Source organism: Bufo gargarizans, chromosome 7, assembly GCF_014858855.1.
Source record: "Bufo gargarizans isolate SCDJY-AF-19 chromosome 7, ASM1485885v1, whole genome shotgun sequence".
Taxonomy (NCBI): domain Eukaryota; kingdom Metazoa; phylum Chordata; class Amphibia; order Anura; family Bufonidae; genus Bufo; species Bufo gargarizans.
This window is the reverse complement of record NC_058086.1, coordinates 22063235-22090309: the sequence shown is the minus strand read 5'-3', so window position 1 is coordinate 22090309 and position 27075 is coordinate 22063235. Positions and strand designations below refer to the sequence as shown.

The window sequence follows — 27075 nt, the reverse complement described above, 5'->3', positions numbered from 1 at the left end:
CAAGAACAGATGAGTAAGTGTGCATGGTGGGAGTTGTAGTTTAACAGCAGCTGGAGTGCCGAAGGTTGCTGATCCCTGGTCCTATACAGTATACATGTGAGCGGTAGAGACAATAATATGTCTGATCTTTGTTTTACAGAGAAGCAGAACAGAAGGGAGGGCTGGAGATTCTGTACAATTCAGATATGACTTTTCACGAGCGTTTATACAAAGATCTTGGAGTGTTGTTGTGTCACGTCCATCTGCACGAACCTCTGTACTCTTTAGTAAATCAGCCACTTCTCTACATCAGAGACATGGTCCCTCCATTATGCTTCCAAGCTTTGTCCAGGTAGATTTAACTTCTTGGTTATTGTTTTTTTTTCTTTCCGTACAATAGAAACTAGGGTTGTAACGATACCAAAATTTTGATTTGATTTCGATACCATAAAAAAGTATTCTGATATTCGATACCACGCAAAAAAAATAAGACACCAAAAAAGCTGCATGCTTTCCGCATTTTATTGAATGTTCAGCCCATAATCAAATAGTCCTATCCTATTTTTTGGGGGGGACAAGGTGAAAAAAAATAAAATGGCGAATTGCGCAGTTTTAATTAATTTTTTTTTTCTATTACTGCTTTCTATTGCTAGATTTATTTTATATTTTAATAGTTTGGACTTTTCAGATGTGGCGATATGTAATAACTAGATTTTTGTACTTACCGTAAAATCTGTTTCTCTTCCGTTCATTAAGGGACACAGGCTTGACCATGGGTATAGCTGTTGCCACTAGGAGGCGGACTCTAAGCACAAAGGTGTGAGCTCCTCCCTTCAGCTATACCCTTCCTACAGGGACTAAGCTAAATCAGTTAGTGCAAAAGCAGTAGGAGAAGCAAGACAAAAACAGGAAACCAAGCTATGTACAAACCCAGAACCACATAGGCCATAAGGGGCCCGTAAAAGAGAGAACGGGTCGGAGCTGTGTCCCCCAATGAACGGAAGAGAAACAGATTTTACGGTAAGTACAAAAATCTAGTTTTCTCATCCGTATCATTGGGGGACACAGGCTTGACCATGGGAGGTTACAGAGCAGTCCCAAAGGTAGGCATAAACAAAAAAAAAAACGGCCAATCAGAGAGTCTGCAAAAAGCTACGCCCCAGTGAAGCGTCAGGAGACTGAAAGGTGTGTATGGCCAAACGAATCCATCGGGAAATGGAAGTTTTAGACACATCCAGCCCTCGTCTCGGCCTTTTTAGAATGACGAATTCAGAGTGTGGAGCGACTGCTCACGAGAATGAGACGGGTCAGGGCAAAATGAAGGGAGAATGATCTCTTCATTGAGATGGAATGCCGACACAACCTTCGGAAGGAAGGACTGAACAGGGCGAAGGACTACTTTGTCCTGATGGAGGATCAGGAAAGGCGACTGACAGGAAAGATCCGCGAGTTCCGACACCCTACGAATGGAAGTGATTGCCACCAAAACGGCCACCTTGTAGGACAGGAAGCGAAGCGACACCTGCTGCAAAGGCTGAAACGGTGAAGACTGGAGAGCGTTGAGCAATAGATTAAGATCCCAAGGATTCAACGGAGGACGGAAAGGGGGAGCAGTGTGTGCAACCCCCTGCAGGAAGGTCCGAACTTCAGAAAGCGGAGCCAAGTTCCGCTGAAAAAGAATGGAAAGAGCCGAAACTTACCCTTTGAGGTAAGATCCAGCCCTAAGTCCATACCCGACTGCAGGAAAGACAAGAGTCGTGGCAACGAGAAACTAATGGGAGCCAGCTGGTGACGCTCTCACCGACTGAAGTAGGACTTCCAGGTCCGGTGGTAGATTTGGTAAGACGACGGCTTTCTGGCCAGAATTATGGTCTGGACAACAGCGTCCGAGAAACCCCAAGCCCTTAGTACAACTGCTTCAACAGCCATGCCGTTAAATGTAGAGACCCTAAATTCGGGTGCAAGATTGGTCGCTGCGACAAGAGGTCCTCCCGAAGAGGAAGATGCCAGGGTTCCTCAGCGAGGAGGGTGACAAGAGATGCGTGCCACACTCAGTGTAGCCAATCTGGGGCCACGAGAATGACGGGCAGAATTGAGCTTTTTATCACGGGAGAATGACGGGCATGTCTGGAGGAGACATAGAATGAGAGGAAGAGGAGGGAACACGTAAGAAAACGTGAACTGACTCCACAGAATCACTTGTGCGTCACACTCCAGGGCCATGGGATTGCTGGACCGCACCCTGAAGTTCTTGACCTTGTGATTGAACTGGCAGGCCATGAGATCCACGTCTGGCCAACCCCATCGCTCACTGATGGCTTGAAAAACCTGCGGGTGAAGAGCCCATTCGCCGGGATCAAGACTCTCCCGGCTGAGGAAGTCGGCGATCCAGTTGTCGACGCCGGGGATGTAAGACTGCCGACAGTGCCGGATCATGGCTCTCCGTCCAGCTGAGAATCAGAGCTGTTTCCGCCATGGGTATGGAACTGAGCATAGGGAACTGCTTCGAAGGCAGAGATCATGTGACCCAGAGCCCGCATGCATTGACGAATAGGAGGAGGACAGGGCCGCAACAAGGGGAGAATCTGAAGACAGAGAGTGGATAGCTTCCATTCACACATCCGCAAAATGGGTCCGCATAGGTTCCGCAATTTAGCAAAACAGGTGCGGACCCATTCATTTTCCATGGTTCCGGAATGTGCTGTCCGCATTTGTGGATCCGCACTTCTGTTCCGCCCAAAAATAGAACATGTCTTATTCTTGTCCGCAATATGAGAGTGCCGGCGATGTGTGGTCCGCAAAATGCGGAACGCACATTGCCGGTGTCTGTGGTTTGTGGATCCGCAAAACACATACGGACATGTGAATGGACCCTAAAGACATGACTGCCGGTTTAGGATCCATCCGAAGCGTTCTCGGGTGTCCAGGACTATGCACAAGCTGTCCGCCGTTGCCTGGAACAACGGACCCTTTATGAGGATATCGTCTAAGTAAGGGATCGCCACTATACCTCTGGCATGGAGCAGGGCCATGACTGCCGCCAGAACCTTCATGAATATTCTGGGAGCTGTGGCCAGGCCGAACGGGAGGGCCGCAAACTGGTAGTGAAAGGGACCCACTGCGAACCGGAGAAATCTTTGATGACTGATGCAGATGGGAACATGAAGATCAGCGTACTTGTCTATCGAGGACGGGTACTCTCCCGGTTCCATGGACGCAATGACCGATCTAAGGGACTCCATCCGGAAGCGGCGGATCCGAAGGAAGCGGTTGAGTGCCTTGAGGTCCAGAATGGGATGGAATGTCCCCTCCTTTTTGGGGAGCACCAAGAGATTGGAGTAGAACCCGCGAAAACGGTCGCAGGAGTGGTCGGAGGAGATGAGCGAATAAACCGGGACGGAGGGAATGACCTGAATTCCACCTTGTAATCCTCTGCAATGACCTCTCACCTAAGCATCCGAGACATGAGCCAGCCAAACATGCCGAAACAGATGAAGCCGGCGGCCCACCCGATCGGGGGGCCCCGGAAGCTGCACGTCATGCAGAGGAGGTTTTGGGGTTAAAGGACTTGGGGCCCTGTTGACGGGAACACCAAGAAGGGCGAGGTTTTGAAGGAAGGCTTGCGCTTCTAATCCGTGGCAGGCTTGTCAGTTGGCCGCTTGGGGCTGGAAAAACTCTGAAAGGGGCGAAAAAGAGGTTTTCGCCTTCTTGACTTGTTGAAACGAACCCTGTTCTGTGGTAAATGAGTTCTCTTACCACCTGTAGCATCAGAAATTATCTCGTCCAGGCGTTTGCCAAAAAGTCTGCCTGTTAAGGGGAGGGCCGTCAGGGTCCGCTTTGAAGCATCTGCCGCCCAGCACAAGAGAGCCATAGGGTACGGCGAATAGCCACCAAAAGGGGCTGACGAGCGGGCCATAAGCCTGGCCGCGTCCAGAGAGGCTTCACAAATATATACGCACTGGCATTGGCGAGCTGCAGGGCAATACGGCTAGTTTCCCCGAGAATTGGCCCTGACGGAAATTATTTGCCCAGTCACCCATCGCTTTGCTAGCCCATGTAGAGGCAAAAACCGGTCGCAGTGCTGTGCCCACTGCTTCAAAGGAAGATTTTGCAAAAGATTCCAATTTTTTATCCCTAATATCAGAGAAAGAAACCCCATCTGCCATCGGCAAAGTGGTGCATTTAAAACCATGATGTGGGCGGAGGCAGAAAACGATGCCAAGAATTTGCCCCAGGATACATCTGAAGGAGTGGGAGCGGGGATAACTTCATGCCCCGCCCCCAACGTGTAGGGAAGTGCAGGCCCGACTATCTGCCGTTCCTGCCAAAGAGGCCTCCGCTCCACCCCGCTCCCCGCTCCCTTGCGGGATACCAGAGCTTACTGGAAAAAGCCCCGGCCGAATGAAGATGCCGACCAGGAGAGAAGAGGCTGTGGGGAGCCGATGCTGGAGTAGGCCGCAGAGAAGCCAGGGCCTCAATTAGCAGCAGCCCCAGTGGAGCCTGATCGGACGCGACGCAAAGGAGGAATGGCCCCTTGATAGAGCGCAATGCGCACCAGAGGCTTCTCCAACCTCTCCCCACTCCCGACAGGAGAAAGACGTATGGAGGGGACAAGGCTTCCGTGGAGGGAACACAGTGAAGGTAACCTGAGAAGGGGAGGGAGTAGGAAGGAGGGGAGCACCTTTTTATTTGGCCAGAAATACTCACCCGTCCGGCGTCTAATGCCCCCCTGGCTCCAGCCGGATCATCACCTTCGGTGTGCGGCCCCTTGGGGAGGGCCGCTACACCGGAAACAGAGGGGACTTGTAGTGGGTGGCCGTGGTGATCCGAAAGCTAGGGGGATGCAGAGGCTTTAAGAACCTCTGGTCCTCCTTTAATTCTGGAGAACGGGAAGGAGCAGGGGGCTTGGGGACCCCCTGGTCTTCCATCTCATGGGTGGGAATGCATGCAGCTAGGACCGCCTGAAATCCCGCTAAAATGAAAGAAAAGGAAAAATCATAAAAGGGTAAAAAAGTTGCAGACCTAAAAGGCAAGGAGGTCTGCCTCCTACAGACACTAAGCTAAAACTGATTTAGCTAAGTCCCTGTAGGAAGGGTATAGCTGAAGGGAGGAGCTCACACCTTTGTGCTTAGTGTCCAGCTCCTAGTGGCAACAGCTATACCCAATGATACGAATGAGAAATATTTATTTATTTATTTAATGTACAGTTGCATAGGGTATGGCATTATTCTAATGCTGGCACCCGCCTCCTGTATTAAACGTTAATTATCTTCATTGGTGGTGCAGTGGCCACAGCCCCTCCCCTCCTCCTTCCATTGGTAGCAGCAGCACAGGGGGAGGGTGGGACTGCTTCCTTCTCCCTTGTGCTGCTGAAGGAACATGGCGCGTGCTGAGAGCAGCGCGCACCATGTTCTCTGATACTAAGCTGTACAATAGCGCAGCCTAGTATCGGTAAAAGGCAAATCCCAGTATCGATAAAAGGCAAATCCCAGTATCGAATCGATACCGGTAGAAAAGTATCGATTGGGTATTGATAATTCCATAATTCCATACCTGGTGCAACCCTAGTAGAAACTAATATTAAAATAATTTCTAAACATTTGAATGTACCCCTTCAAGACATGGCGATTTTCCGTTGTTGCATTTTTGCCCTCCCAGAGCCCTAACTTTTTTTTTTTCTTTTCATTCACATAGCTATATGAGGGCATTTTTTTATATTGCATACGATGTACAGGGAAGCTGGAAAAAATTGCAAAATGGGTGTCATTGGAAAAAATTCCCCCACAGTTTTATTGGTTTTGTTATTACATGCAGTAAAACTGACTAGTTCACTTCAGGTTCGGAAGCGTTTTGTAAGGCTTAAATACTGATGACCTATCCTTATCATGGGTTATTAATGTCGGAGCAATGCTGGTCCAAATCCTAGCACCCCCAATGACCAGCTCTTGGAAAGGGCTGCTGCTCTCAGGCCTCTTCCCCAGGCTGTGATGTCCCATCCGTCAAATCATATGGCCTCTGTGCAATACAGTCCTATTGAAGTGAATGGGTTTGAGCTGCAATACCAAGGATAGCAGTACAATGTATGGTCCTGTCCTTACTACGCTATGGAGAGGGTACTGTGCTTGTCCAAGCTCCATGGCTTTTAAAAAAAGCTGAATGACAGAGAGCTATTCAGACATTGAAGACCGGAACAGCACATTAATTTTTTAGTCCCAGAAAAACCCTTTAACCACTTTGTGCACCTGGATGTAGCTGTACATCCAAGGTGTATGGAGCGGGTTTATGAGCTAAGCCCCCTCCATACGCAGTGAATACTGTGTAATACAGTTGATACCCTTCTGCAATTACCGGGATCGGAGAGAACTCCGATCATGGCCATTTAGGACCTTAGATGCTGTGGTTAGTAGTGGCTGCTGGCTGTCAGAGAGAGGGAGGGTTCACTTTGACCAACACCTCTTCAAATTTGCCGGGGCGACGTTTAGTAGCCATTGTAGCCTGGGGTTTAAGGAAAGCTCCATGACTGGCCATAGTAACCTATTGCAGAGTATGGTACAATGATAGCAGGGGTGAAAATAATGTTTTTAAAAAGTATAAAAAATAATAAAAAAAATCATTCCCCCTTACTAATTTTATATATAAAAATAAATAATAAAATATAAACATAATTGTTATGGTATTGAATAAAAAGCGATCAGAGTCCTATGTCCTGTACTAGGAGCTTAGCTGCAGTACACCGCCACAGCAGCTACACAGTGTACAGAGCTGTCCGCTTCCAGTATAGCTTGCAGTGCAAGCAGCTGCCTAAAACTGATTGGTGGGGTTGTCGTATCCCCAAGATATGATATTGATGATCTATCTTTAGGATAGTTCATCAATACCTATAGCCCAGACAACTCCCTACACTCCTCTGGTTTATCACCAACACCAACAACTCAATTTTTTGTATTATTGCGTTTTTATAGGTTAGACTATCTCTGCAGTGCCAAGAAGTTACGAGATGTCATTCAGAGAGACCTCCTGCCTTCTGTAGAAATGATTCACCTGCTGAGTCGAGAATTTGGAATTCCACTTAAACTTGGAGATTTGTTTGCAGATGCAGAACATACTTTCAGCAAAAAGCTGGTTATTTCAGAGAAAGAAGACAAAGGTTTGCGATGTCCTCTGCATATACCCTTAGATAATTTTAATGAAAATTACATTCACTTTAAGAGGGAGAATGAGAATAACCAGACAAAAGACCACATTCAGGTAAGTACAGGTCCCCGGAGAGGGAAACTGCCAACTTTTCCATCTTAACATCTACATAGCATTCCTGACTTTTATTCTTCTTCTTGCTCCTGATAAACTGTATATAATTCTGTATATAATTCTATGTATATAATTATACATAGAAGGGGCTACCTCTTTTGGTAAAAGACCAGGGTCTTGGATATGTTGATGATTAGCAGAAACTTTGTTCATCCTGAAACCTCTTCATTTTGTAATTGATCTTTGACACAAACTTTAAAGGGCATCTGTCAGCAGATTTGTCCCTATGACACTGGCTGACCTGTTACATGTGCATTTGGCAGCTGAAGGCATCTGTGTTGGTCTTATGTTCATATGTGTCCACATTGCTGAGAAAAATTAAGTTTTAATATACGCAAATGAGCCTCTAGGAGCAACAGGGGCGTTGCTGTTACACCTAGAGGGTCAGCTCTCTCTGTAACGGCTGAGCCCTCTCCACTTTGATTGACAGGGCCAGGCAGCGACAACATCATCATGTGTGTCTGTTGAAATGATGGAATCTGTGGTGTAGACTCCAAATGAATCCTTCAGTGCACATGTGAACAGAGCCTAAGCTCACTATTGATCACAAATGTTATTTGATCTTGTGGTCACTGTTTCTGGACAGCGTTGTTTTCAGTGCAGTAAGTTTTAAAATCTCCTCTTTCGCTTACAGATGAACATTGACCGTGTTTGGCAGCTGAATAGAAAGTTGAAAAAACCTGAAGTGGAGTATGTGGAGATTGTTCCTGTTGATGGGGTGACCGTTCACAATTACAGCTCGCAGACGCTCAACTCTGCAGAACTGGCGCTAAAGATTTTACGACAGAGATTAGCTGCGGTCAGTAATCCCTTATTTATAATACTTACTTATATAGCGCTACTATATTCCGCAGCACTTTACAGACATCATCATCCAACTGTCCCCAATGGGGCTCACAATCTAAGGTCCCTATCAGTATGTCTTTGGAGTGTGGGAGGAACCTGTAAGTACCTGGAGGAAACCCACGCAAACACCGGGAGAACATACAAACTCCATGCAGATGTTGTCCTTGGTCAGATTTGAACCTAGGACCCCAGCGTGGCAATGCATTAGTGCTAACCACTGAGCCACCATGCTGCCCTAATGTGAAAAGATCTTTATTATGTATTCAAACTTTTTTTCATATGTAGACACATTGAGTACTGACAGTACTTCAGTAGTAACATTGAGTACTGGCTGGTATATTGTACCTTCAAATTGCTATACGTCCATTACATGCTTGGGATTTATCCGACTATTTGAAACTGATGACCTGATCACTTGAATGGGGCTGAGCTGAACCTAGGCCACATGACCGATGCTCGTGATATCACTGGTAAGCAGCAAGAAAGCTGCAGCACTTACAAGAGTGCCAGGGCCTTCTCCGATCATCCCGCCCGCCCCCTCTCATTTCCAGGATGGCACATTGCTGACACTCTGCTGGAAACGTCTGACATCTGTGCTGTGATGTCACTAGTTTAACCCCTTCCATGCCACGGTCCAAAGGGACCACTGTATGGAAGGGGTTAACAAGGAGGGAGCTCCCTCCTTCTCCCATTGGGGGCTGCTGTGCCTTTTCAGCCCCCAATTCTTGACTGTATCACAGAGGGAGGGGGCCCCCCCTCCCTCCCCATCACCCGCAGCTCTGTTGTGGCAGCGGGTGATGGTTACCATGGCAACCAGACGCCTTCACAGGCTTCCGGCTTTCCATGGTGCTGATCAGACTTCTGCTAAAAGCAGAAGTCTGATCAGACTAAGTGTAAAGTGAAAATACAGTACAGTACACTATATAGTGTACTGTACTGTATTATACAGACATCACACCCACTGGATCTTCAAGAACCAAGTGGGTCTGGGTCAAAAAGTTATAATAAAAAAAATTAAATGCACTACACATATCAGGTATCGCCGCGTCCGTAATAGCCTTCTCTATTAAAATATCATGTGACCTAACCCCTCAGGTGAATAGCGTAAAAAAAAAAATATAAAAACGTCCCCTTACATCACAAAAAGTGTAATAGCAAGCGATCAAAAAGTCATACGCACCCCAAAATAGTGCCAATAAAACCGTCATCTCATCCTGCAAAAATCATACCCTACCCCAAAAAATCGCCCAAAAACTGAAAAAACTATGGCTCTCGGACTATGGAGACACTAAAACATGATTATTTTTTTGTTTCAAAAATGAAATATTTGTGTAAAACTTACATAAATAAAAAAAAGTTGACATATTAGGTATCGCCGCATCTGTAATAACCTGCTCTATAAAAATATCACATGACCTAACCCCTCAGGTTAATACTGTAAAAAATAAATAAATAAGTTTTAAAAAAGCCATTTTTTGTGACCTTACATCACAAAAAGTGTAATAGCAAGCGATCAAAAAGTCATACACACCCCAAAATAGTGCCGATAAAACCGTCATCTCATCCTGCAAAGATCATACCCTACCCAAGATAATCGCCCACAAACTGAAAAAACTATGGCTCTCGGCCTATAGAGACATTAAAACATGATTTTTTTTGTTTAAAAAATGAAATAATTGTGGAAAACTTACATAAATAAATAAAAAAATAGACCTATTAGGTATCGCCGCTTCCGTAATAACCTGCTCTATAAAAATACCACATGATCTAACCTGTCAGATGAATGTTGAAAATAACAAAAAAATGAACTGTGCTAAAACAGCTATTTCTTGTTATCTTGCCTCACCGAAAGTGTAATATAGAGCAACCAAAAATCATATTTACCCTAAAATAGTACAAACAAAACTGCCACCCTATCCCGTAGTTTCCGAAATTAGGTCACTTTTATGGAGTTTCTACTCTAGGGGTGCATCAGAGGGGCTTCAATGGGACATGGTGTCAAAAAAACAGTCCAGCAAAATCTGCCTTCCAAAAACCGTATGGCATTCCTTTCCTTCTGCGCCCTGCCGTGTGCCCGTACAGCAGTTTACGACCACATATGGGGTGTTTCTGTAAACTACAGAATCAGGGCCATAAATATTGAGTTTTGTTTGGCTGTTAACCCTTTGCTTTGTAACTGGAAAAAAAATATTCAAATGGAAAATGCCAAAAAAGTGAAATTTTATCTCTATTTTCCATTAATTCTTGTGGAACACCTAAAGGGTTAACAAAGTTTTTAAAATCAGTATTGAATACCTTGAGAGTGTAGTTTGTAAAATGGGGTCATTTTTGGGTTGTTTCTATTATGTAAGCCTCACAAAGTGACTTCAGACCTGAACTGGTCCTGAAAAAGTGGGTTTTAGAAATTTTTCAAGATTTGCTTCTAAGCCTTGTAACGTCCCCAAAAAATAAAATGGCATTCCCAAAATGATCCAAACATAAAGAAGACATATGGGGAATGTAAATCAATAACTATTTTTGTAGGTATTACTATGTATTATAATCTCAGAATGGCCTGGATATGTAAAAGCGTTTTAAAGTTATCACCACATAAAGTGACACTGGTCAGATTTGCAAAAAATGGCCTGGTCCTTAAGGTGAAAATGAGCCCGGTCCTTAAGGGGTTAAACTATTTTGCACTAAATATTTGTAGATGGTGCAGATCCAAGAGCTTCCCGAGTAAACAGCTGATTGCTGCCTATCCATGTCCTGGAACCACCAACAGTCTTCTGTGCTCACAAGGGAAATGTGCTATTACAGGCTGGCCTTTAAATGAATGGTCGTCCATGTATAACATGGACCAGGGCCCGATCTACTAAGATCAGAACCCTCTTTCTTAGTGATTCTCTGCAGTGGCTTATAGAGGATGATTGTAAGTGGGTTCATATGGACAAGGGTTGTTTTGATGACAACTTTTAAAGTGCAAAAAATCTGAGAGAGACCCTTTCTTATAGAAGCCATGGCGTCAGTCAGCTGTAGTTTTACATGGTGGCTATTCAGATGAATGGTTATGTAGATAAAGGCAGCATTTAAGTGTTGCAGTAGTAGTGCCCATTTTATTCACTGGTTAAGGTCCATTATCTTATACACTAGTACAGTGATGGCTAACCTCTGGCACTCCAGCTGTGGTGAAACTACGACTCTCAGCATGCTCCATTCATTTCTATGGAGTTCTGAAAAAAGCCAAGCTAGTGTGCATTTTGGGAGTTGTAGTTTTACCACAGCTGGAGTGTGGAGGTTAGCCATCACAGCACTAGTATATCACCAACTGGCTTCCCTGAAACCTGGTCCGATATTTCAGAGAAGACATGACCCTTTTACAGTAGGCATAAACTAATGTCATTTAGCTCAAATATGCTTGGAAAAGCAGTCAGCAGATCTTAGACAAGATTATAATACTGAACAAGAATTTTAGAACTATTTTCTCCCTATGCCTTCTTTGAGGTCGGCTTTAGTAGTAAGGATTTCCTGGGAGAGACAACAGTTTAATTAGCGAAGTTATCAGCCACTGCGTCAACTAATTAGTGGCATGTACCACATATCAATAGTGTATAATAATGCTATCAAAGACAAGGTAGCTTTTTTTTGATGATCATTAAACGTTTACTGAGGATGTGGGGCTCTCTAAATTAATTGTATCCCTGAATTATTCCGCACAGGAACCAAGCCACAGATACACCTACTCTCTAGATTACCAGTCAGCTACTGTGAGTCCAGTAGATGTTGTACAGGAACTGAAAAAACAAGCTGCAAAGTCCAGAGCGGACTGGATGACGTCAAATGGTTTTCTGTATCCAGGATTCAGGAGCAGCATTGAAAGCAACAAACACCCCAAAAATCCAGATGATGCTCGGATCCTGGAATTAACCAAGGTATGTAAGGAAAGATTCACACAGTTGTGTTAACTGGTCTTGGAGACGGCCTCATTTATCAAATTGCCTCAGGCTGGTGATAAACCTGGTGCATTGTTAGACACTCGTGTAATTTTACATTGCATATTGGTTGGCTTAGGGTGCATTTACACCAACAGATTATCTGACCAATTTCTTTCCAATCAGACCAATAGTTGGCGTGTAAATGGCCATCTGACCAAAGATTAGTCAGAAAATCTGTTAGATAATCTGTTGGTGTAAATGCCCCTTAAGGCTGGGATCACATCTGCGCTTTCTATTGCGCCAGTGTGTTCCAGACTGCTGACGTACATGTCTGCGTTCGGCCAGACAAAAAATACTACACGCAGCATTTTAGCCTCTATGGCTATGTGTATGTTTAGATGTGTGTGTATGTGCTGAATGTCCTAAAATGATGCTTTAATATATGCAAATGAGCCTCTAGGAGCAACTGGGTAATTGCCTTTACTCCTAGAGGCTCTGCTCTCTCTGCAACTGCGGCACCCTCTCCACTATGATTGACAAGACCAGGCACTATGATGTTTTCACTGTCTGGCCCTCTGGCGGTGACTTCATATGCATAGTATTAACAAACCATAACTGGTTCAGACACAGCGGACATGATCAGGAACAGGTTCTGAGTAGAGCTGCCAATACTAATGAGCCCTCAAGACTTGCAAGGAAAATGTACCGGCCGCCCCTATACGAGTCTGTTCAATAGGCTTCCGTCTAGATCACTGTACTAGACCACGTGATGTGTGGTCTGGAACAAGCAAACATGTCATTTTGGTACAGTCTACTGTGAAATACTTGGTAATGAGATTTTTTCATTCTTGCTTTAGGGCCCTTTAACACAGGCCAAGGATCAGGACAATTATTGGGACTAACGTAATATAAACGCTTGTTCCCGACAATTGTCAGGTGCCACCAATGACCTGACAAGCTAGCAAAGGCTTGTTTGTTTACTTGTTTGCGGCACCTAAAAATCACCATTTGTGGACAGCACATTGCCTCGCCTAAACAGGCATGTGCTCCCCACAACCAATGAATCTGCAAGAGGATGAGCAGTCATAGTAGCGATCATCCATTCCCCATACAGAAGGCATGTAAATTCAGCTCACACGAGTGATTTGTTCATCCCTGATGATTGCCCTGTGCATCAAGCCATATAAAAGACCCTAATGGACAGATCATAGGCTACCTCAATGGGAGCTTAGATAAGAACAGTATCATTGAGATTTCAGTATTTATTTGTGGCTGTACATGTGTACACAGCGGAAAACAATAAAAAGCTATTTTCCTAACGCTCATAAAACAGAAAGGTCAGCTTTGACAGCCAAATAGTCCTTGATATTTTTAATTAGCTTTTAATGGAAAGTGTCAGCCCCCAATCTCATTCTCTGAAAGGTCAGGCTGCAAAAGTAAATACCCATGTATGTCTTGTATTGCAGGTCTGGAAAGAAAATATTCTGCACGCAAACACCCTCCAGCCCACGCTTTCCCGGGACCACTGGAGTTGGGCAGATCGCCACCTTGAATTTGACCTATATAAGAAGCCCTGTGAGAGGGGTTCTCTGTCTGCCCCAGGCACGGTCCAAGTTATCGGTGACTTTTTTTTTAAAACTATTTCCTAATTACATGTAGAACTCATTATAAATACAAGCAGAGTTATGGTCCCTCAAGACTGATATAATTAGCAGGCCTTATTGCTGCTTGCATGTAATTAACAGCACCCTGAAAAAATTCAGCCAAAAACACATCCATCATTCGCCTGGCAAAGCCGGTATATTTAGATGTGTCTAGACCTCCCATGAGCACTCAATGTGCAAATGAATAAAATCCATGAGATTGTGGAGTAGCTGTGAAATGACTGCAGGGGAAAAGTCTGCACAAACAAGAGGCGTAACAAAGAGCGCACAGAAGAATACTGAGACGCTTTCTCCGTTCCCTAAATAACATTTGTTATATTAGCTTCAAACTTTGAAGGGGTATTGCGGTTATAACAAGTTATCCCCTATCCACAGGATGGGGGAATAGCTATCAGATTGTTGGCAGTCCTACAGCTGGGACCCCCACTGATCACGAGAACGGAGGCCCTGTACCCTGTGGAGCCCCCCAGAAATGGATGGAGTGGCTGGAGAGTACAGCGCTGTCTCCAGCATTTCCAAAGAAATGAATGGAGCAGCAGAGTGCATTTCCAACCAGCCACTCCGTCCAATTTATGGGCGCTCCATTGGGTGCGGGGCCCCCCATCTGGTGATCGTGGGGGTCCCATCGTTAGTATCTCCTAACTTGTTACAATACTCCTTTAAGCAGTCTGGTTTGCTAAATGTATTGCCAAGCAGCAATAGTTGGAGTGCAGGATTGCACTTTACAGTGAGAGCCATTACGCGTTGTATATTCTGTATTCAGATTCATCAAATTCACATTGAGTCATGTCTGTGTAAAAAGGACTTTTGAGTATTTTTTGCATAGTTTATGTGATAGGTTATGTGATATTTTTAGAATTGCTGTATAAGTGACAGTTTACAATAAGTTGTCGTATTAAAGGGCATCTGTTAAATATATGCAAATGAGCCACTAGGAGCAACGTGGGCGTTGCCATTAAACCTAGACCCTGCTCTCTGTGCAACTGTCGCAACCTCTGCACTTTGGTTGACAGGGCCAGGCAGTGAAAACGTCATTATGCTTGGTGCTGTCAATCAAAGTGGAGTAGGCGGGCAGCTGTAGCAGAAAAAGTAGAACTTTTAGGTGTAACGGCAACGCCCCTGTTGCTCCGAGGGGCTCATTTGCATATATTTAAACATTCAATGCAGGCACATATGAACATGGGACCAACACAGATGCCTTCAGCTGCCAAGTGCACATGTAACAGGTCAGCCAGTGTCATAGGGACAAATCTGCTGACAGATGCCCTTTAAATTATTTAATAGAAGCACTTCACTATCGAGAGATGCATGGAACCACATATATTTTTCTGACCTTTTCTCTCTCATAGATGAAACTTTGCAGGAAGAAGCTATAGAAAGTGTTCAGCCCGCAGATATTAAGCAAAAAATGAGATTCCATCGATGTTTGCCTCAGACAGAGCGAACAGCACAGGGACCTCATGCAAGTAACCAGCAGAGCAGACTTGAAGGACTGTTAAAAGATAAAGGAGCCAAGTTGTCTCTGAGAAAGTCTGGTCTTGCACTTCAGGTGGGAGATTCTTGGCCATTGTAATATGCTGTGTTCCGACTTACATTACAACTTCTAGCATGCAGTAAATTATACATAATTACTCTCTGCTAATACAGACCTTTTCTATAGAAATGTGCAAAAAGTTCCATCCAGAGCTGAATCATTCACCAGAGCTTTCTTATTATAGGTTTAGGTAGATTATTTAGATACCACAAAGTCCCTGGAAATCACTCTAAAATGTTGTGGTTTATTTAAGTAAAATGTTTTATCTCTGTATGCCATGAGCTTTAAATGTATCATTAGGATAAAAGCCATTTTTTTTGTCAACTTATATCACAAAAAGTGTAATAGCAAGTGATCAAAAAGTCATATGCACCCCAAAATAGTGCCAATCAAACCGTCATCTCATCCCGCAAAAATGATACCCTACCGAAGACAATAGCTAAAAAAACTATGGCTATTTTGTTTCAAAAATAATATTATTGTGTAAAACTTAAATTAAAAAAAGTAGACATATTGGGTATTGCCACGTCCGTAAGGACCTGCTCTATAAAAAAATATCACATGACCTAACCCCTCAGGTGAACACCGTCAAAAAAATAAGATAAAAACTGCTAAATGGGGTGTTTCTGTAAACTACAGAATCAGGGCAATAAATATAGAGTTTTGTTTGGCTGTTAACCCTTGCTTTGTTACTGGATTTTTTTAAATTGAAATGGAAAATCTGCCAAAAAAGTGAAATTCTGAAATTTCATCTCCATTTTCCATTAATTCTTGTGGAACACCTAAAGGGTTAACACAGTTTATAAAATCAGTTTTGAATACCTTGAGGGGTGTAGTTTCTAAAATGGGGCTATTTATGGGTGGTTTCTATTATGTAAGCCTCACAAAGTGACTTCAGACCTGAACTGGTCCTGAAAAAGTGGGTTTTAGAAATTTTCTGAAAAATTTTCTTCTAAACTTCTAAGCCTTGTAACGTCCCCAAAAAATAAAACGTCATTCCCAAAATGATCCAAACATGAAGTAGACATATGGGGAATGTAAAGTAATAACCATTTTTGGCGGTATTACTGTCTATTATAAAAGTAGAGAAATTTAAATTTGCTAATTTTTCATAATTTTTGGTAAATTTTTTTAGTATTTTTTTTAAAAATAAAATGAAATATTTTGACTCCACTTTACCAGTGTCATGAAGTACAATATGTGACAAGAAAACAATCTCAGAATGGCCTGGATAAGTAAAAGCGTTTTAAAGTTATCACCACATGAAGTGACACATGTCAGATTTGCAAAAAATGGCCTGGGCAGGAAGGTGAAAACTGGCTCGGGGTTCAAAAGGTTAAAGAGGCATTCCCGTTGTTACATGGTATTCTCTATCCGAGCGCTGTCTCCAGAACTCCCATTGAGATGAATGGAGCAGCGGTGTGCATGCTCAACCTGCCGCTTTGTTCATTTTGGGTAGTTTTGAGGGGTGTGGCGCCCCCTTTATAGTGATCGGTGGGGTCCCAGCAGTAGGACCCCCACCAATCTAGTAGTTATCCGGCATCCTCTGGATAGAGGATAACTTGTAACCACCAGAATACACCTTTTAGGCTGTTTTTGAATGTTAGCGGTAATTGACAGTCCCACCACTCATGTGCACCCATGGAACTGTTCATCATATGGTTCAGGACATATTCATGGTCTGGTAATAACCAGGCCTTGCTTGTTTTCCTTTATTTAAAGCACATTTTAATGGTTTAACTAACCTATGGGATTCCATCTGTGGAAACTACTGAAATATTTAGAAATAAACTAGTTTTGAGCACCACAACATCTTTGTCTGACATGTCCTAATAATTAACTCATTCCCTTCCATGTATTTTATGTATTGTTTTTAAGAAAAAATTTTTTTTTGTGCCTGTGGTTAAATGGTTAGACCTCCTAAAATGTATCTCTTATTTTTGGTAGCCCATGCCAGCATTGGCCGTAATACCAAAGTCAGGAAGTAATGGAAGCAAAATGGGGATCAACGGCATGGGTTTTATTCCAGGAGAACTTAAAGATCACAGCTTGAAATGGACTGACAATGCTATTCCCTGCCATAACATGAACCATGAGACGTACCGGAAGCTGAGAGGGAAAGACTTTACGTAAGTTCCCATCATCCCCCAGGGGACATTCATGACTTACAGATCGATTATTGCACTGCTTGCCCAGGTATTAACCCCTTCAAGACTGTCGCTGTACATGTACGGCAGAAGTCCATTCTTTAAAAATGGCTCCCACTGGCGAGCGCAGTGGGTACCATAGCAAAGAGGAATAAATGTCTGCCAAACAACCGGGGTGCCGCTTATCTGCCTGCGGAAACAGGATCAGACATGTCTAGATCTAGTCTGACCCTGACAACATTAGCGGGATCCAACCCCAAAAGCTTCACTAATAACAAACACCTAGAAATAGACAGGATCAGACTACTGTTTAGATTACTGTACAATCAGCTCAATGGGGTTGTCCAACTCCTTGCACCAAGTGCTAAAAAACAGGGTTCAGTGAACCAAGGCATTTTTTTTAAAAGAGTCTGAACACTTTTAATCTACTTAAAATGGGAACTCTACATATACTGGGAGTATACAGGCTTCATAGAAGTCTATAGGCCCATCTTGATTTTATCCTCAACAGTGAGGAGAGAGAGCGCGATATATGTGAGTGCTTCTCTACCCTCGTTCTAGGGATCGTGGGGGTCTCAGCACTCAGACCCACACTGATCTAAACTGTTGATATTGAGCTGATGGCACTGGGTGGGAATGAGCTGATGGCACTGGGGGAGTGGAACTGAAGGCACTGGGGAATGAAGCTGATGGCACTGGGATGGGGGAGAGCTGATGGCACTGGGGTGGGGAAGAGCTGATGGCACTGGGGTGGGGGAGAGCTGATGGCACTGGGGTGGGGAAGTGGAACTGAAGGCACTGGGATGGGGGAGAGCTGAAGGCACTGGGGGAAAGGAGCTGATGGCACTGTGGGATAGTGGAGCTGATGGCACTAGGGTGAACTGATGCACTTGGGTTGATAGCACAGGGGGGGGAACAAAGGGTATTGGGAACTGATGGCAGGGGGTCTGATGAGTTTTTATAAAGGAAAATAGTCTAATAATTCATTTTTCTCGCCCATTTTCCTTGGGGGACACAGACCTTGGGTATAGCTCAGCTCCCTAGGAGGCGTGACACTAAGTAAAACTGTTAAGCCCCTCCTCCATCAGCTATACCCTCAGCCTGGAGATAGAGGCTACCAGTTTTAGCTTAGTGTCCAAGGAGGCAAGACACTCCCTGCTACTGCAGGGCTGTTTTCTCCTTGATATTTTATTTTTCTAATTTTGTTATTTTACTTTTTCCTAGGGATACCAGAGACGCATGGACCTCTCTGCTCTCCCGGGGTTGAGCTGCGCCAGTGCCAATTTATCTGCACTGCTGCCTCCCCCACAGAAGCAATAGGAGGATCTGGGCAGCAATGGCTCCCCTACATCCCGCCAGCTAGGGGGTCGCCCGCACGCCAAGCCCCTCTACCAGCTTCCTGCCACTGCGGTGCCAGTGGCTGAAGGGGCGACCCTGCTGGAAGGAACTGAGGGTGAAGACGTCGTTCGGTGAGATGGCTATTCCAGCCCATACCCCGTCCCTATTTGCAGCACCTACCCCTCTGGGTAAGGGGGGCACCCGTGGTCGCTTATTCTGAGCGCTCAAGCAGACCCTCCCCAGCTCCCCTCAGGTTATCCTCAGCAGGGGGGCCGCCTTCCTCCACGCCGTTCCCCCCACGCTGCTTTCTTCAGCCCGGCATTCTCTCTCCCTCTCTCCCTTCCCGCCGCCGCCCGCTCCGTTCCGATCGGGGGGCGGGGCTTATGCCCGACATGGGCAGATCGCGGTGGAGCTTGTTTCTCGGCGAAACAGGGGACTTGGTGGCAGAGGGTCACCCACCTGGGCAAATCGCCGCACTCCAGGGGCCTGCGGGCCCTTTATTTTCTGGCATCTGGCTTCTTCTTAGCCCTGAGAGCATTTTCGGCAGCAGGGGGCGTGGCTTACGCGCGTGTCCTGTTGGGGGCGGAGCAAGCGCTGGAGGGGGCGGAGCTTGTTTTCCCCGCGATTCTGCTGAGATTTCCCGCGCTTCCTCACTCCTGACAGGAAGCTGAGACACGGTGGGGGACTCTAAACTCCTGTGTACATCGCTCGGCTTCTGTGGGCGCTATCTGCTGGCTCACTGCTGTTGCTGCTCTCTGCTGCTGCTGATCTGCTCCATCTCTACTCCTGACGTTCTTCTGAGGCACTGGTAGGACAGTTAACCCTCTCCTAACCCTCCTGGCCATAGCTGCTATAACCCTTTGTGGTCTCTGTATTAGAGTACAACCACCTTTCAGCATGTCAGATCCCACGGGTGCCCCCAAACCCTGGTACCATGCCTGTACCGCCTGTAAGGAACTTTTTCCGCGTGGACAATCTGAGCCGCATTGCCTTGCATGTCAGGCCCCGATGCAGGGCCCGCTTCCCGCTGCGACCCCCGGTGCCTCTGAACCCCCTGACTGGGCTAGGTCTCTGTCTCAGGCAGTGGAAAGCCTTACACACGTAGTGGGCCGTCTCGTGGATAGACCGCCTCTCCCGCAGGCTGCCACAATCCCTGTCGCACCCGCTGGGACTACCGTTTCTGCCGCCCCCACTGGTTCCCTGCCTCCCAGCGAATCTTCCAGGGCCCGGCATACTCAGAAACGTTCAAGGGTTGAGCGCACATCTTCTCCAGATGCTTCGCTCTCTCCGCCATGCGTGCGAGCTCAGTCGAGTCTATCCTCTCAAAGGGATACGCTTTCTGAGGGAGAACTGGCGGATTCGGACGTGGACATGGACTCAGAGCTTCCGTCCAAATTGGCGTCCGCGGTGGGGCATCTTATCGCTAGCATCCGTGATACCTTTCAGATACACGATGACCCCCCCCAGCTCCGAACAGGCCGGCGTGTCCTTTCTCCGCCCCAGACAGGCCTCCAAGGTTTTTCCCATACACGCTGATTTTTCTTCTGTGGTATCCAAGGCTTGGACCCGGCCTAACGTCCGCTTTATTACACCCAAAAAGCTGGACATTTGCTATCCCTTTCCAGCGGATTCTGTGACCACGTGGACATCCCCGCCTAAGGTTGATCCTCCCGTGGCTCGCCTGTCCAAAAGCACTACTATTCCGGTACAGGACGGATCTTCCCTCCAGTCTGTTGAGGACCGTCGTACGGAATCCCTCTCCAAGGCCATATTTACTGCCTCTGGTTCGGCCCTTAGACCGGTCTTTGCCTCCGCCTGGGTTGGTAAAGCGGTCTCTGAATGGGGTTTGCAACTGGAACGGGAGTTAGGGTCGGACGTCCCTGTTCAGGACCTCCGCTCCTTAGCCCAACTAATTGTTCAGGCCGGAAAATTCGTCTGTGAGGCCTCCCTTGATGCGGGTGCCCTCATTGCCCGTTCCTCTGCCCTGGCAGTTTCTGTCAGGAGGGAACTCTGGCTGAAGGTTTGGGCGGCGGACGCCGCTTCCAAACGCTCTTTGGCCGGCCTACCATTTACGGGTTCCCGCCTGTTCGGGACCCGTCTGGACGAACTTATATCAGAGGCCACGGGTGGGAAGAGTACTCTCCTCCCCCAGTCCAGGCCAAAGGGCGCCCCCCGTGGTCGCGCTGGTTCGTCCCGGTTTCGGTCCTTTCGCAAGACCACCGGGTCTAGACCCGCGGTCAGTTCTTCTTCCTCTGGCCCAGTCCAAGATAGGCGCAAGAAGCCATTTTTTCGGACGCAACCTACCTGGCGCAAGTCCCAGCCTGCACGGGCTCCCACAGGCCAGCAGCCCTCTGCCTGAAGGTGCGCCCCCACCCACCCGGGTGGGGGGCCGCCTTCTCCTGTTCAGGAACGTATGGCGGGCCCACATCTCAGACGCATGGGCGCTCGAGATTGTATCTTGCGGATACAAGATCGAATTTGCGTCCATTCCGCCAGACCGTTTCTTCCGATCCCGTCCTCCGCGGGATCCCGTACGAGCGGCCGCCTTCTTCGCGGCTATTCGCTCTCTAATGGACAAGGGTGTCGTCACCCCCGTGCCTCCGACGGAAAGGTTCAGGGGGTTCTACTCGAACCTCTTTGTGGTTCCCAAGAAGGAAGGCTCAGTGCGACCGATCTTGGACCTAAAACGCCTGAACCGTTTTCTCCGACTACAGAGATTCCGGATGGAGTCTCTCAGGTCCGCAGTGGCCTCCCTGGAAAGAGGGGATTTCATGGTTTCGATCGACATTCAGGATGCATACCTCCACGTTCCGGTTGCTCCATGTCATCACCGCTTCGCGGTGGGGGACGATCACTTCCAATTCGTCGCCCTTCCCTTGGTCTGGCGACGGCTCCTCGGGTGTTCACCAAGGTCCTGGCCCCTGTCTTGGCCCTTCTACGTTCAAGAAGTGTTTTTCTTCTCCCATACTTGGACGACATCCTGGTCAAGGCACCCTCCTTCTCTCAGGCATCCGGCAGTGTGGACCTCACCCTGGAGACCCTGACGCGTTTCGGTTGGGTTATCAACCACCCCAAGTCTTCCCTTATCCCCTCCAGACGGCTGATCTTCCTGGGGATGCTCCTGGATACAGAGTTGGCGGAGGTCCGCCTCCCGTCGGACAAGCGTCTGGCCCTTCGCGGGTCGGTTCACAGTCTCCTCCGTCATCGCCGCCCTTCCCTCAGATCCAGCATGCGGTTGTTGGGAAAGATGGTTGCCTGTTTCGAAGCGGTGCCGTTCGCACAATTCCGATCCCGCACCTTTCAGAGGGCAATTCTGTCGGCCTGGGACAAATCACCGGGGAGTCTGGACAGGACCTTTCTTCTGCCTCCCCTGGCTCGGGCTTCCCTCAGCTGGTGGTTGCATATCCCTCTAAGGGGGAAGTCCTTCCTCCCACTGAACTGGCTGGTGATTACCACCGATGCCAGCTTACGGGGGTGGGGGGGGGTTTTCCCTCCCCGGTCCGTCCAGGGCGTTTGGTCTCTATCGGAGTCCAGACTTCCAATCAATATTCTGGAACTGAGGGCGATTTTTCTGTCCCTCAGACACTGGACCCATCTACTGAAGGGCCACCCTGTTCGGATCCAATCGGACAATGCCACGGCTGTGGCATACATAAACCATCAGGGAGGCACTCGCAGCGATGCAAGAGGTGTCCCTCATTCTCCTCTGGGCGGAGACGCACGTGCCGGCCTTATCTGCGATTTACATCCCGGGGGTGGACAACTGGGCGGCGGATTTCCTCAGCCGGTCCACCATCGACCCGGGAGAATGGTCCCTGCACCCAGAGGTGTTCGAAGCCCTTTGTCTTCGCTGGGGTCGCCCCGACGTGGACCTCATGGCTTCCAAATTCAACCACAAGGTCCCCCTATACCTGGCCAGGGCACGGGACCCGAAGGCATACGGCGCCGACGCGCTCGTCCTTCCGTGGCGCGAATTCTCCCTTCTGTACGTCTTTCCTCCTTTTCCCCTCCTGCCACGGGTTCTTCGGAGGATCGCGGCAGAGGGCGTTCCCGCGATTTTAATCGCCCCGGATTGGCCCCGCCGGTCTTGGTACGCCGACCTAATGTTGCTGTTGGCAGACGCACCGTGGCCACTGCCCTCCAGGGAAGACCTTCTCTCTCAGGGACCGATCTTCCACGAGCATTTAGGCTCGCTACGTTTGACGGCGTGGCTATTGAGACCGCCGTCTTAACGCGACGGGGTTTCTCCGCGGACGTAATCCGCACCATGATCCGTGCTCGTAAGCCTGTATCCTCTAGGATCTACTATCGGGTTTGGAGGTCCTATCTGGGGTTCTGTGAGTCCCGGAGCATCCCTCCTCTCCGATTCTCCCTTCCCACACTCCTGTCCTTCCTCCAGTCGGGTCTGGACCTGGGGCTGAGCCTCAGTTCTCTGAAGGGACAGATTTCGGCGCTGTCTATTCTTCTCCAGCGTCCCCTGGCCCCTCTAGGGCCCATTAAGACCTTCTTACAAGGGGTGGCTCACTCTGTTCCGCCGTACCGCCCTCCAGTTCCTTCCTGGGACCTGAATGTGGTGCTCTCGGCGCTCCAATCCGCCCCCTTCGAGCCTTTACGGGAAGTCTCCCTTCGTCTTCTGTCCTGCAAGGTCATCTTTCTTGTGGCCATCACGTCTCTCCGACGGGTGTCGGAGTTAGCGGCTCTTTCTTGCTCCGACCCTTTCCTGGTCTTCCACCAGGATAAGGTTGTGCTTCGGCCTGTCCCGACCTTCCTGCCAAAGGTGGTTTCCGCCTTTCACATCAATGAGGACATCGTCCTTCCGTCGCTCTGTCCCTCTCCTTCCCACCCCAGAGAACGGGAACTGCACCGTCTGGATGTGGTCAGGGCGTTGAGGATTTACTTGGAGGTCACCGGATCCTTTCCGCGCACGGACTCCCTGTTTTTGGTTCCGGAGGGTTCGCGCAAGGGTTTGGCAGTCTCCAAGGTGGCTATTGCCCGTTTCATTAAACTGGCGGTGTCTGAGGCTTATCGAGCCCAGGGCAGAGCTCCGCCTTTCGGCATCACTGCTCATTCCACCAGAGCAGTCGGTGCTTCCTGGGCGCAGAGGCATCGGGCCTCGGCTGAACAGTTGTGCAAGGCAGCCACTTGGTCCTCTCTGCACACTTTCACAAAGTTCTATAGAGTGCATACGCATGCATCAGCGGATGCTGCTTTGGGCCGCCTGGTTTTGCAGACAGCGGTTTCCTGATGCTCTGGTGGTGTTCCGCCTTGGGTTTGTGGTCCCTCCCTTCTTGGACTGCTCTTGAACGTCCCAAGGTCTGTGTCCCCCAAGGAAAATGGGCGAGAAAAGGAGATTTTTGTATAACTTACCAGTTAAATCTCTTTCTCGCTCTTCCTTGGGGGACACAGCACCCACCCTTCTGTGTTTGGTTACAGGGTTATGGTTTGGCGCCCCGTTGGGTTGCTGGTTGGTTGTTCCTGTTATTGGTTGTTTTCCTTTCACTACTTGGACACGCAACTGGTAGCCTCTATCTCCAGGCTGAGGGTATAGCTGATGGAGGAGGGGCTTAACAGTTTTACTTAGTGTCACGCCTCCTAGGGAGCTGAGCTATACCCAAGGTCTGTGTCCCCCAAGGAAGAGCGAGAAAGAGATTTAACTGGTAAGTTATACAAAAATCTCCTTTTTCTTATTAGATTACTTAATTAATCGTAAAAATAATCGCTAGAATACTCAATTTCTAAAATAATCGTTTACTGCAACCCTAGCGGCGGGCAGCTCCTTGAAACAGCTGAACGCGGGGGTGCTGGGAGTTGGATCCTGATGATCTAACAATGATGACCTAACCTATCATTTGCTGGTAAACCCCTTTAACAGACTTGATCTGCCCCTTGTGCTTTCGGGTTTATCAAATCTGCCTCATCTTTTGTCCCACTTGAGGAGCTCTTCCTTTGCACTAGTGGTAGGAGGTTACTAGTTAGCTTGCTATCCCTTCTTATGAATGTAACCTGTTCCTCTAAAAGTTATGGAAACTTCAGCAAACACAATCGATCGGCAGATTGTTTCTGAGGAAGCAGAATAGAAGTAGTAGAGTGTGTTTCCATACGTTATCCGGCATGCAGCATTTCTCTGGTCAGGATTATAAGACGAGTCAGAACTGATGTCGCCAGAATGGCCCTTTAATAATTTGTCGCAGCCTGGTTTCCCTTGATGGCGGTATTACACTTTTGTATTTGTATTGCTCACTGTTCCTGACGCTCACTAATATGCCTGAAAAAGTTAAATCCGCTGCTTTTGTAATTTGTGCAATGCCTAGTAATACATTTTGTCACGTACTCAGACCCACCTAATAGGTAATTGCTCTCCTTCCTTCATTATTCAGGTCATTTAAATTCCCCCATTACCATTTTATAGCTAATGGATGTTCTCCTCTGAATGCTTAACAGAATCTCCACTGAATATTCAATTTATGTGTTTCTCGGTTCTTACAGCTCTAATTCTACAGACCATTCAGTCATTTACAAGAGGAAAATAAAGGAGTTGAGCGCCGAGGAGAAAAATTCCTTCATCCTCTTAAAGTCTGCACCATCAGGTGTCAAAGCCAATTCCGCACCAAAGACGGCGGATGAATTTCAGAACGTTGTTCGGATCCAGAGCCACAAAGGTTTTCTGCTTCATATTCAATAATTGGCAACCACCCACCCACCCATATACGGATGACCTTTGTCAATAAAATAACACTTCATATGAAATCATGCTCTTTAGGCTTGTGTTACATATGCAGGAAGATGGACACCGTAGAAAATCACTGAGCGTCTGAGGACAATAATTGACTTCTAGAGAGACTGTTTTGATGACTATTACTTTTGCGTTGAGTATGCTGCTCTGTCTATAGGCAGAACGTTATGGGGCAGAAGATGCTGAGCAGCATGCACAACATGACAGGTTTGTAACTTTCTACAGGATAATGCTAGGTGTGTATTTTTGGAGGTTAATCAAAGTTCTCCTGGGCATTTTTGCATTTGTCTGGTTTAGGAAACCTAATTTCGAATCCCATGGTAAAGGGGTTGTCCCACAAAAAATATTCTACAGTTTTCAAACCAGCACCTGAATCTGAATACTTTTGTAATTGCTTGTAATTAAAAATTATTTTTCAATAAAATGTATCTGTATAGCGCCTCCACCTGCTGTTTTTTTTTTTCTTTGTCCTGCTTACTGAGATGGCCACACATGCTCAGTTTCATCCTTCAACTGCCTCCTGAGCTGTGATAGGGGGAGCATGGACACGCCCCTTGAGCTGTGATAGGGAGAGCTGAGACACGTCCCCCTGAGCTGCAGCAGAAAGGACACTCCCCTTTATCTGTCAGCTTCATATAAATCTAGTAGAGCAATGAATGTGGAGATCTCTGGATCCATGTGAGATACAGGGCTGGTTCTAGTTTTGTTAGAAAGATTGTCATGTACTATATAATGTCTGATTTTAATTTTTTACATTAGTCATGGGATAATCCCTTTAAGTCCTTCTGAGTTCACAGAGGGAAGTTCAGGAGCTCCATAATTATCTGGATAGGAAAATGGCTGCATTGAGCGTTTCTTTATTTTCCTTCAACGTCACTTGCCATCATGTAATGCTTAATTTCTCTGATAGTGGTGCTGCAGAGGAATATAACACTTTCACTTTCTGCAAAGTTCCTTTGCAGATTACAGCCAGTCGCTGCCAGTCCCAGCAATGGGACATCCTGTGGTGAACAGATTATGGGGAACCAGTCTTTAAAAGGGGCTATGCCATGATTGTAAAAAATAAAAATCAGATACAGTATATAGCACACGCCAACCTCTTTCTAACAAAGCTAGAACCAGCCCTGTACCTCACATGAATCCAGAGATCTCCTTTTATTCATTGGCAGCTCAAGGGATGTGTCCTTTCTCGCCCATTTCCTTGGGGGACACAGGAGACCTTGGGTATAGCTCAGCTCCCTAGGAGGCGTGACACTAAGTGAAAAACTGTTAAGCCCCTCCTCCAGCAGCTATTACCCTCAGCCTGGAGAGAGAGACTGCCAGTTTTTTGCTTAGTGTCCAATGAGGCAAGACACTCCCTGCTTTGCAGGGCTGTTTTTTCTCCTTATTTTTTATTTTATTTTTAATCTGGATTTTTTATTTTTCAGGGGCAACAGAGACGCCTGGACCTCTGTTTCTCCCGGGGTTGAGTTGCGCCAGTGCCGGTCACCTGCACTGCTGCCTCCCCCACAGAAGACAAGGGGGACCAGGGCAGCCCAGCTCCCCTGCATCCCACCAGCGTAAGGGTCGCCCGCACGCCAAGTCCCTCTTCCAGCGTCCTGCCACTGCGCTG

At 47.2% G+C, this 27075-nt stretch overlaps 1 protein-coding gene across 1 annotated transcript in view; it reads left to right on the top strand.

The window, feature by feature from the left end:
* The window catches only part of CFAP92 (cilia and flagella associated protein 92 (putative)), an 88431-nt gene extending 62594 nt beyond the window's left edge, over positions 1-25837 (top strand). Inside the window, exons 10-17 of the mRNA XM_044301560.1 lie at positions 140-331; positions 6942-7227; positions 7922-8086; positions 11832-12044; positions 13514-13667; positions 15061-15260; positions 17193-17374; positions 25217-25837. Coding sequence (XP_044157495.1) covers positions 140-331; positions 6942-7227; positions 7922-8086; positions 11832-12044; positions 13514-13667; positions 15061-15260; positions 17193-17374; positions 25217-25412 — 1588 coding nt within the window. The 3' untranslated portion in view covers positions 25413-25837. The remainder of the gene's footprint in view (positions 1-139; positions 332-6941; positions 7228-7921; positions 8087-11831; positions 12045-13513; positions 13668-15060; positions 15261-17192; positions 17375-25216) is intronic.
* Positions 25838-27075: the final 1238 nt, after the last annotated feature.